The sequence below is a fragment of the Vitis riparia genome, chromosome 6 (genome assembly GCF_004353265.1).
Source record: "Vitis riparia cultivar Riparia Gloire de Montpellier isolate 1030 chromosome 6, EGFV_Vit.rip_1.0, whole genome shotgun sequence".
Lineage (NCBI taxonomy): Eukaryota > Viridiplantae > Streptophyta > Magnoliopsida > Vitales > Vitaceae > Vitis > Vitis riparia.
This window is the reverse complement of record NC_048436.1, coordinates 21,645,933-21,658,025: the sequence shown is the minus strand read 5'-3', so window position 1 is coordinate 21,658,025 and position 12,093 is coordinate 21,645,933. Positions and strand designations below refer to the sequence as shown.

Here is a 12,093-nt window from a genome sequence, read left to right as displayed (position 1 = left end):
TGAAATATTTTGAAACAATTGAGGAAATAAACATTCCAAATAAGCAAAAGATGGGTGACCTAATTGGTAATGCCATAAAAGAATCTTTTCTCTATCAGATGTCTTTCTTGCTACTTGAAAAACATGGTCAAATTTGGATTATTGCTCCCTTGCCCCTCCAAGTAGTAAAGACCTCCCCTCACCTTACCAATGCCAATCGTCATCTTCGTAAGAATGGGTTGTAGAACAATTGAGATGTTTGGTAATCTTGCTAATAGAGAGAAGATATTAGAGAGACTAGTGCAAGTAAGATGGAGGACATGGAGAGTGCGGGAGAAAGTGAGGCATTCCCGACTTCTAAAATTGACATAGGAGTCCCATTAGTAACCTAATCAGACTTAACAAGTGAGGGTATTAGAGAGTCAAATAGGGACATATGATTAGTGGCCTGAATCAATAACCCAAGTGTTAAAGGCAACAGAAATTAAGGCTAAACTAGAATTACCTTCTTAGGAAGATAATCGAGAAACTTGAGAAGCACAAGCTGGAGGAGTAGCGCCAGTAAGAGCAACCTGAGCTGATTTTTGTTTTTCTTTTTAGCTTGTTTAAGCTTGTACCACTTCCCACGCTTCTTTCAACAAACATCTACTGTATGTTTGGTGCTATTGCAGTGAGTGTAGAAGTGAGAAGAAGAGTCGTTTGAAGGCATAAAAGGTGTTGGTCGTCTATTATTTTGATGACAACCATTGCGGAAGCCTTTGAGTGATGTTCTGTTCCCATGGTGACCTGCTTCTGTGCTTCACGATAAATCTAGTGAATATGCTTCCTCTAGACTTGGTAAAGGAATGGTGGCCAAAACACGATCACTAACTTGATCCAAATTGTGATCAAGACCTGCAAGTAATATATAAATCTGGTCTTCAACAATACGGTTCCTTTGTTTTTCAATATTAGCTGCATATGTCATATCATCGAGTCTTCAATAATCAAACTCCATGAATATTGAGTTTAACTCATTGTAGTATTCTGTAAGAGCGCGACCACCTTGGTGTGATTGACATGATTTCTTTATCAATTCATATACTTGAGAAGAATCAAAGACATCAAGATAGCTTCTGTTGACTGCATCCCACACCTCCTTAGTCATTCCACACTGCACAAAGTGTGATATCAGTCGGTCGGTCATGGAAATGATGGGCCAAGACTTGACTAGAGCGTCTTTGGTCTCCCTTCCTTCTTGTGATATATCCCTTCTCCTTTTTTCCAACAATATGTATGTCTAAAATTTGAGACTAAACATGATAAATAGCACTATCCAACTTAATTGAAATTATTGGAGAGGTAGTCTCATGAATGGTCACCATGGATGACTTTTTGCTATTAGAAATACTCATATCTATTTTTATAGACATGATATGGTATCGAAGAGGGTGAAAGAATGGAAGGAATGTCGGCTAGGTAGTAGTGGAAATTCTCTGCTTTCGCTTTGATGCAAACTTGATGAATTGCTAAATGACTGTTCTCATATATCTCAAGGGCTTTTATCCAAGGTACACAATGCTATTTTAGGATAGCCAACTATACAAAATAATCGACAACCATACAAAATAAATCACAAACAATCGACAATTGCACAAATGGTTGTACACAACTCCACACATAACTATACCCACAACTGACTCCAAGCAATGCCAACAACGTGAAGCAACCTAGGTAAAAAGATAATGCCATTGGGCAATTGGCAATAAATGGTTAATTGTTTCTCCACTACCCATATAGATGATACAACAATTTAGGCTTGGGGTGTAAAAAACAATCCCCTTAACCATCCTATGGATGTGGTAAAAGAAGGTATCAAGAGCTTCTCTGTTGTGGTTATTTGGACTATTTGGAAGATGAGAAATCATAGATCATTTAAATAACATAGAATAGATGGATAAAGCCCCGTTTTTGGCTGCTCTTCTGCTCTGAGCTAGAATGATCTCATATGAGGTCTCAATATTTTTGTGATTGGTTGACTACAAAAAAGGAGGGTGGGGGGGGGGGGGGGGGGTTGGGGGGGGGGGGTTGTTTTTTTTCCGCTCTTTCATTGTCATAAGGAGCACCCTTAACGTAGGCTTTGTATACCTATATTCTTTAAGCCTTGCTTTATCTCCAAATCACTTCAATTATGGGTGATAATTTTGCGGACTGGAGTTCTCTTCTCATTGTGAATCAAATGGACTCCTTTTCTTGAGGGTGTAATGGTAAAAATTTCTCTCTTCATCCGCTTCTTTCATTTTGTCTATTTTTTTCTTTCTTCTTTTCTTTTTTTTTGCAATAGGAAATCGTTTTTCTCTTTTGGAGAAATTTGGTATGTTAAATCATTAAGGCAACTCTGTGAATGCTAATGATGAAATTCTCACCCTCTTTTGGCAATTCCTCAACACCTTTAAACTATATTACAAAAATCCAATCCTAGTTCGCATTTATAGAGCTAGAGTTAAAAATTCGTGCATCATGTAGTTCCTATCTTAGTTGGAACTTTTTTTTTTTTTAAAATTTTTTTTTTTTGTTAAATAGTAGATATATATTGTGAATTGAAATCCTACAAGTTTAAGATTTTAGGAAAATTGGTAGTTTAACATGGTTTTAGAGCCTCATTTGGTTGGAGGTCACGTGTTCGAGCCTCAACACTTATTTGTTTCCCTCATTTTTTGAGTGAGTCAAAGAGGATAATTATGGTTGTTTGCATACGGGTGTATCTCTCTACATATGGGTATGGGGCCGCATGTGAGGTAGGGTGTTAAAGAATATGATATACATTGTGAACCCAAATCTAACAAGTTTAAGCTTTTTGGAAAATGGGTAGATCAGCGGGTTTTTATATTTCACTTATGGTGAAGTAAGGCAGTTTTTTCTCCTGATTGTTTAAGTCTTTGTCCACCCGATTCCCTTCTCTTTTCTTTTTTTGTCTCTTTTCTTATTTATCATTACTCAATTATTTATTATTATTTTTGAAATTTGGCTTTCATAGTTCCACATGTAAATATTTACTGCTTGCTTCTTAGAGTTCGATATTTCTTAGTCTCATGAATAGTTCTTTGTACTGCCTTTGTCACAGTTGGCATCATTAGTACTGAGACTAATGAACAGTCCTTCTGCCTGCTCTGTCATTGATACTGTCCTTATATTCTCTTCTATCATTAACACTATCCTTACAATTTCTAAAGGACAACGCTGTTATGTTATCGTAGAATATTTTATGATTGCTCAGATTGGTTGTTTTGTTTTCCAAATGCCTTGTAAAGCAGTATGAATATTTTGTTAAATATTTCAAAATATGTTTACTGATGTCCATATAATGCAGGTATATGCTTTTTTGGCTCGTTGTTTTAGGTGCCAAATTTTCATTTGCCTATTTTCTCCAGGAAAGTGACATTCATTGCAGTTTCTTTCTCTGATATGTCGCTGAAGGTTGATGTTCTTATTTCCAAATCTTTTAATTGTTTTATGCAGATCAAGCCCCTGGTGGAACCAACACAGAAAATTGTGGGTTTCACTGATTTAAAATACTCTTGGCATGATCTTGTATCTAGAAGTAAGTGGCCATATGTTCTTGTCATGTATTTTGAAATCATGCACGGGTATTATCATTAGGTTTATACAATTTTTTGTGTTGAATTTGTGAAGCCATATTCTTTTACATGTTTTTTGTGTGTTTCATTCAATGATGCTCTTGCTTGGCTAGCTGATCCACCTATTGGTTTGGTGTTCACTGCATGAAATTGATTCTTGTGGATTCTGTTGTAGGATCCTCAAGTCCATTTTAATTCCATAAAGTTTTCTGGGCTGCATTGCTAGCATTATGATGAAGGTTTCAACACATTTTCAAGGTGTATTGGACAGGGTTGAGGGATTGTGTTTTGTCAACCTTAATTACCTTTGTCTCTTAGCCTTGACTATTAATTGAATAGTCAGTCCAAAAGTTATTTAGTTGTGAAGTAGTAAAATGAGTTAGGAAAATTGTTCTTCTCTTCATTCAACCTTATAAATTTTTTAGAGGTGTTTTCCATTTCCATTTGTAGTAGTACTGTCACATGTACCATGATAATGTAAAAGGCTAGATAAATAGTTTTGAAAAATGCTTTCTACTCTGTTTTCTGTGTAAAAATGTTAATGTTTAAACTGCTTTCTTTGATTGCAGATAACCATAACGCTCTTGCAGTTGCTAGCTTATGGGCTCCTGTGGTCGCTGTAAGTAGCATGCCTTACACTGTGTGTGTGGGTATGCAGCTATATAGTTTGTCTGTGTTTTTTTCTAGCTCTATGGTGTGTATTTGTGTGTCCATGCATCTGATGTGTACTTATATTTTAGGGAGAATTGAAAAAGAGTCAGAAACAATTGATAAGTCCTCCAAAGGATCCCTTTTTTTTTTTTTTTTTATTTTTTATTTTTATAATTTCTGAAAGGGATATGGAAAATGAAAAATCAAGTATGCCAAAAGTCTTCACTTTTAGGTGAAGTACAACCTTTTTTTTTTTTAATTTTATTCTTCAATGATAATAACATTATATGCTTACAACCATCTTGTTCTTTTTTTATTTTTTTATTCTTCAGGGTAATAGCATTTTATGACTATATTATTATTATTACTACCATTATTTGTAAAGATACTAGTTATATTCTTCTTCTTCTTCTTCATTTATTTATTTATTTTTCTGTTATTCTTCAATGGTAATAACATTATATGATTATTATTGTTATTACTGCTACTATTGTTTCTAAATATACTATTAATTGTATTCTTCTTCATCTCATTCTACGTGAATGATGGATATATTCTTGCTGTCATTTGATTTGGTAGTGAAATGTTTTTTTTCATAAAAAAAAAAAAAATAGTTTGGAGAGCATTTTGATATTACCTTATTAAAAGTATTTATGGAATGTGCTCTAATGGCTGAGATGCCAACATTGTAGTTAGATGGGCTCACGTTGTCGTTGGATAGCTATTCCCAGGGGTGCTCTTTCTTGATTCTCTTTGTTCACTATTATTTTAGTGATGGTTCATGGTTCCAAAATTTGGTTTCTTTTTCTTCTTAGGAAGCTATTTGTAAGGGTCTTCTTTTCATCAAGGAAGGATGCCGATAGAGAAGAAGAGGAACCAAGTTCCAAAATTTGTTTCCTCTTTTTCTCTATCGTCATCCTTCTTTGATGAGAAAGCCTAGTCCTTTGAAGTTGTTTCTTTTCTTCTTCTTGTTCTTATTTGGTTCCACTTCTTCCCTATCATCATCCTTCCTTGATGAGAAAGTCTGGACCTTTGAAGTCCTTTCTTATCCAATGTAAGCTTCGGTTGTATTCCTTGTGGTTAAATTTGTTTAGTATTTATTCTGTTTTATTTGGTTCCTCTTCTTCTTATCCTATGTAAGCTCTGGTGATATTCCTTGTCGCTAAATTTGTTTAGTATTTATTGTGTTTTCATGTAAATTTGTTTAATAGATCAATTGGTCAAGGGTGGTGCTTCTTTGCTCATGGATTTTGTTGGGTATTTTTTTGCTTTCTGAGATATAAATCCTTCAGGGATTCCTGGTTGGGCTATCTTCAGATATTGACTCTTTTTATTTATTGTTGGGATTTCAATCATCTTCGTATTGGTTGATTGTTTTATTAATGCTTCGTTGCTGTTGTCTGTTCCCCCCTTTCTCACAAATGAATTAAAGATCTTAGTTCCACCTTTTTGCGGCCTATATGAATCCCTTGTGATTCAGCCATATGTAAAGCCATGTCCTGATGAAATGTATGTTTTATGTTGTAAAATAATCATCGAACAACCCTGTTTTATCTTGTTGTTTGACTGGCTGTGTAATGGGAAGGCAGTAAGCTGGAGGCTTATTGTCTGCCTACTGCATAATGAACTGAGATAGCTACTTGAAATTTAACCTGTGGTAAACAAAATCTTCTGTGTTTAATTAATGCCAGATATTGTAGGCAATAATGTTAGAAACATGTCAATCCAACTGGTTTTATTATCTGTTTGAACTTTGTGTTTTATATAAATTATAGATATTTGGGTCATAATGGTTTGGTCCATGGTGTCTTGTAGAACTTTTTGTGGACAGCGAGTGCAAATCTTGACTAATAAGTTTTGATTGGCACAAACTTTGACGTTAGCATTCTGTGAATTTTCCTTCTTTTCTTTTGTTGGTTATTCCCCTTTTCTATGCAGATATATCTCTTGGATATCTATGTGTTTTATACCATTGTATCAGCTGTGGTGGGATTCCTGCTTGGTGCACGAGATCGTTAGGGGAGGCAAGTAATTTTCCTCCACTTTTTTTTTTCCTTGTTTAAAACTAACAGCCCATTGATAATTAATGAGAATAGAAGAATGAACTAAGTACAACTAGGTAAAGAAGAGAGGACAATAATGTCCAAGACTTTTTAGTCCGACAAAGTACTCTCCCTTGGTCAGCTTGTTTTTGTATGGTTAGCGTATTGAGGAATCCAAGTAATATCTATATATGAACTTCTTTCTGTAAGTTAATATCCTTGGAATGATACCAACCATGCTTATGTTCTAGATATAGGAAAAAGTGATTGTTAAATTTTGTAGCTAATCCATGTTCTTGACTTCTGGTTAGGTGTGTCCCTTTCCATATCAGTTATGTGACTGTCCTTAAAACTTCATATTACAAAGGGGCATAGTTTTTTCCTTGCATTTTGTTAATTTATAAATTCTTTAATGGTTGGCTTTTTGTTTATGGTCTTCAGATTAGATCACTAGAAGCTATTCACAGATTGTTTGAGCAGTTTCCTCAGGCTTTTATGGATGCTCTTCATGTCCCTCTTCCCAACAGGTATGCTGTTTATGCATATCTTTCTTTTCATTTGCATTTATTTGGATTATATCCTCTCTGGATGGCATCCAATGTTTTCTTGTCCTAGTAAGTGAATCCAAGTTTTATTTTTCAGGACTTCCATCAATCTTCTAGTGAGGTGAGTCATTGATGGATTTGTCTCTCTTTGTTTGCTTGCCAATCACACTTTGTTTGAGCTCATTGAAATGTTGGGAAAATATTTTCATTATTTTAATTTTTTTTTTCAACCATAATATGGCTATTATTGTTGCAACTATAAACTTACGATTTTAGGGTTTGGAAGGAGGGAAAAGAAATGAAAGAAAATATCAAAGAGGTTTAGCTTTTTTTTTTTTTTTTTTTTTTTTGTCATTTTTAACATAATAATTGTAAACTCTAATGTTTCCCCATAAGCTGGAGTGTATGGATTAAACATGCTCACTTGTAACACCTGGAAAATTGGCGTTGAAAGATATTACAAGGCATTGCTCTCATAAGAATATTGCCTTACAAAAAAAAAAAAAAAAAAAAAAACAAAAATTGTCTCATTGGTCATCAAATTGAATATAATGGTAACACTCTATTTTCACTTGAACAGATCTCTAATAAAATGACAATCAACCTCTATATGCTTGGTATTTGCATGAGAGATAGTATTATTAGTAATAAAGATGCCACTTGATTGTCACAATGCATCTTTCATATGAGTGGAAATATCAATACCTATTCTCTTGGAAGAATGAACTCATTACGTTTTGGAAGCAGTATGAACCATAGCAAGTTAAGCAGCTTCAATAGTATAACAGGTTATAACTATTTGTTTCTTACTGTGTCAAATATCAAGATTATTCATCTATTAGAAGTACTGCCACCCCAATAAGCATCACTCAAGCCCACCATAACAGATTAGGCGGTAGACATCTTGCACAAATCATTTCTTGGTGTGCCCTTTAAATAATGTAAAATACAAGCATCCTTGAATGACACGTTGATGAGATGCCTGCACTTATTGTCTATTGAATAACAACAGAAGTAATATTTGGATGAGGAACACAAAGATAAATTTGTTTCCAAACATAACATTGATAATTTTCACTATCATCAAGTAACTTCCCTTGCTCTCCATTATGTGTAACAGTAGAATTGATCAAAGTATCAATAGGTTGAGCTCCCAAGAAACCTTTCTCAAAAGGAAGATCAAGGACATATTTTTGTTGAGACAGAAAATGCTTTGATGAGAATGAGAAACCCATGGAAATAACAAAGTGCTTGTGGACAATGGTCAAAGATAGAATGATCAGAATTTGAGTGGTGAAAACCAAATTCAATCTAAATCAGCTTGAATCTATGGAATCAGGCTTGAATGAACTGCTTATAATTGTTGAGGGCATTTTTTAAACGACAATCCAAACATACTGTCAAATAACAATATAATTAGGTGGCTGATCTATATACCTTTCTTCTTATAGGTTGTCTGTATGAATGCGTTCTTTATATCAAACTCACAAAAAACTTCCACAAACAAAAGAACCGTTGCAAAATTAAGATGAGCAAATTAGAAAATGTCTCCAAGTAATCAATTCCTTAAGTCTGTGTGTAATTGATTCCTCAACTGTCACAAAGTATTACAATACTCTCAAAGGATTGTTGCTGGAACCAGATTTATACCAGAGCCTGGAGATGGAATCAACCACTGGCACAAAGATATTGAAAGAAATACTAGAAAGGGAAGAGAGTATTCCAATTTTCGGTGAGTCTTTATTGAGAGTTAGATCAGGCTAATGGTCAAGAACGGGGCAGAGAACCATTTCCATCTCTGGCAGGAGCATTTGCTCATGTTTGAGGGGAAGAGAGTCATAAGGAACTGACAATTGGAAATTCATGAAATCCTATACTTGAGAATTCAGCTTTGGTAGTATCCAAACCCCAATGTATTACTAGAAATTATAGGGGAGAAAGAAAGAGGATGGTGGATAAGGATAAATTATGGTGTTATTATTACCATAAACCAAGGGGGGAAATTCCATGGGAAGCCTCAAAATATGAAGGTAGCTGGCACAAGGGAACACTATGCAGCAAAATCTGGACAAGCACACTAAATAGCTGCTGAGTGCTACTTCTGATCCAGATTCTGGTCATGCTCACAATTCTAATCCATACATGTGTTCTATCCTGTTTCTTGTTCTAGTACAACTTCTGGTCATCCAGGTACATATTGTTGTCTTGTTCCCAATACTGTTTTTGCTTGATTCCAATTCTGATACAAATTCTGGTCCCAATGAGTCTTCAAGTCATGATTCTCAGTCAAAACCTGTGCATTGAGAACGTTGAATCTACTGAGATCTCAAGCATTGCAAAGTCATCGGAGACCAAGACTAAGAGGCCTAGAATTGCTATCTCCAATCTGTATTCCGGGTGGAAGAAGTCCATAATCACCCCACATATTCCAATCTTTGACCTTGTAACAGGTAATGAAAATGAAACTGAAGCTTTTGATATATTTATGTATACTTCTTCCTCTAGATTTCCATGGAGGAAAACATTTTTTACATCAAATTGTTACAAGGGCCAATCAAAATTTGTCACCAATGAAATTTGAATTCTAATGGTGTTCATCTTGGCTACTGGAGTAAAAGTCTCTTGGTAATCAATGTCATATGTTTATGTGTAGCCCTTAGCAACCAATCTTTCTTTGTATCTCTCCAATGTGCTATCAGCTTTGTCTTTAATGGTGAAGATTCACTTGCCCCCCACAGTTTTCTTCCTTTTTGGTAGCTCCACCATCTCCCAAGTCTTTTTTTTTTTTTTTCCATGGCTCTCATTTCCTTATTCATGGCCTTCCTCCATGGCTTCAAACCAAAAGATTTTCGAACAATAGAAGGAACTTCATGAAAGGATATCCCCACAGTTTTCTTCCTTTTTGGTAGCTCCACCATCTCCCAAGTCTTTTTTTTTTTTTTCCTTGGCTCTCATTTCCTTATTCATGGCCTTCCTCCATGGCTTCAAACCAAAAGATTTTCGAACAATAGAAGGAACTTCATGAAAGGATATCTGAGAGACAGGCTTGAAACTTAAGGTGAAAGATACTAAAAAGAAACAAACTAAGAGATAAGATGAGCATACATGTCTCTTTGAGTAAATCTTTTATATACTTTCATTAAGAAATCAATAATTCTTTCTTTCATCTAGCAACCTCAATTCAAAGAAAATTCAAAACTTGCTGAAGTCTCTGATCTCAAACTCCTTACCTAAGTACACTTTCAGCTTGGTCATATCCAGTAATGACAATATCATCAACATTCACAACTAATATTGTAATTTTCCCTAAATGAGAGTGTTTGATAAATGAAGTGTGATCACCTTGGTTTTGATGGTAACATCTCTTCACCATGCCTTAGGAGATTGCTTAACTAGTTTACTTATCACACACAATGCTAGACATTGCATATGTAATGAGCGTGGTAAGTTAATTTATTCAACGCCTCAAGGCGTTTTTGCCACACCTCACCCTGAGGCGTGCTTCAAGGCGTGCCTGAAAAACGCCTTTGAAAACCTTAATTAAGACTATTCGATTTTCTCTATGTACTTGATTTTGGTATTCCTTCATCCTTGAGGAGGTGTAATTTATGCCAGGAGAAATTTCACAATTTAAGGATTAAAATCTCTGAAGAATAAAAAATTGAACCCCTTAAATTTTAAAAGATCTGTTGAATCCAAATAAACAAGAGTACCAATAAAAAATAACATTGTGGAACCTAAAAGAACTTATGAACCCCATTCTTGTCATAGACTGAAAGGAACTGATGACAAACCAACAATAAAGAATCTCAAATGGAGTAAGAGCATATGGACCAGAAAATCACCACTAAACAGTGTCCCAAAATGTAAAAACAATATATGGACCCTCTTACACCACAAAGAAATACCCAAAATGGAAAAAAAATCAGCAATTCTTATCATCCTCTAACCTAGGTGTGCCATGTGTAACTTATTTGGAAAAAAAAACATCCACCAAAACAACCCAAAATTTCAGAACTCCAAAAATTAAGGGTCAAAGTCCTGTAAATCATAAGAAATTGAAAAGTCAATAAACAGCTTCAAACTACTACAAAAAGGTCACCATACATACTAAAAACATTGGCAGATCTAACACTCTAAACAGCTTGAGATGATGGTATCCGCATGAAATCATCCTGATGTCAGGTCTTTATTATTATTTTTTTAAATAATTATTTTATGGTTTGAAAATTTAGGGCAAATACTAGGATTGTGCTCTGATACCAAGTTGAAACTATAAACCTGTGATTTTAGAGTTTGGGAGGTGGTAAAAGGGAAGAAAGAAAAGATGGAAGAGGTTTTGGTTTTTCTGTTTTGTTGACTTTCCCACATCTTTCCACCAATTTCTATATTTCCTAAGAAAGATAGCAATAATAAGCTTTAGTATAGTGATAGTAGACTAACAATTATTATTGTCGGTATTATAGTCATCGTTATCACCATTTGATTGTGAAAGTTTGCTCTGTTTCATGAGAATTGAGAGGTTTGTGCTAGAGCTTCTCCAAGTAATCTAGCTTGCTGCTTTCTTTGAGCTCATATTACCATTTACTCTATTTGGATTCACCTTTTTTGTTTCTTCTTTTGTCTGTTCATGTTACTGTGTTAACTTAAGAATGTGGAGCAAAGCAAGTTTGATGCTGCTCGATTCTCCCCATTTTGGAATGAAATTATAAATAATTTAAGGGAAGAAGATTACATCAATGATTTGTGAGTATCACAAATATCTTCTAGTTGTTGCTTTTCTTTTGATGACACCTATTTGTATTATTAGTGATTTACATGATAGTCTCTTGCTTCCCTCAGCCCACTTCCTAACACCTTTTTCCCTGTTTGTAGGGAAAAGGAGTTGCTTCTTATGCCTAAAAATTCTGGAAAACTTCCCTTAGTTCAGTGGCCCCTTTTCCTTCTTGGCAGCAAGGTCAGTCAGAGATTGTTTGGTCTTTATGTTCTTATATTTTCTCTCTTTATTTGTTTCTTTTTCCCTTTCCTTTTTTTTCCATTGTTTCTTTTAGTGTACATGTGTTTATCCCCATAAATAGCTGAATATAGGTTTTCGATTTACTTTTATCTTTATCTTTTTTTCTTTTTGTGTAGATATTTTTGCAAAAGATATTGCGGTAGAAAGTAGAGGAGATTCTCAAGATGTTCTTTGGGAAAGGATTTGTAGAGATGACTACATGAAATATGCTGTTGAAGAGTGCTTTCACACCATTAAACTTA

General features: G+C 34.7%; 1 protein-coding gene across 1 annotated transcript in view; it reads left to right on the top strand.

The window, feature by feature from the left end:
- Positions 1–11,733, top strand: part of LOC117916207 (callose synthase 9-like) — a 35,962-nt gene extending 24,229 nt beyond the window's left edge. The window contains exons 14-21 of the mRNA XM_034832123.1: positions 3,329–3,389; positions 3,478–3,559; positions 4,166–4,215; positions 6,186–6,271; positions 6,731–6,816; positions 6,932–6,955; positions 11,486–11,580; positions 11,710–11,733. Of these exons, the coding sequence (XP_034688014.1) occupies positions 3,329–3,389; positions 3,478–3,559; positions 4,166–4,215; positions 6,186–6,266 (274 nt within the window). The 3' untranslated portion in view covers positions 6,267–6,271; positions 6,731–6,816; positions 6,932–6,955; positions 11,486–11,580; positions 11,710–11,733. The remainder of the gene's footprint in view (positions 1–3,328; positions 3,390–3,477; positions 3,560–4,165; positions 4,216–6,185; positions 6,272–6,730; positions 6,817–6,931; positions 6,956–11,485; positions 11,581–11,709) is intronic.
- The last annotated feature ends 360 nt before the right edge of the window (positions 11,734–12,093 follow it).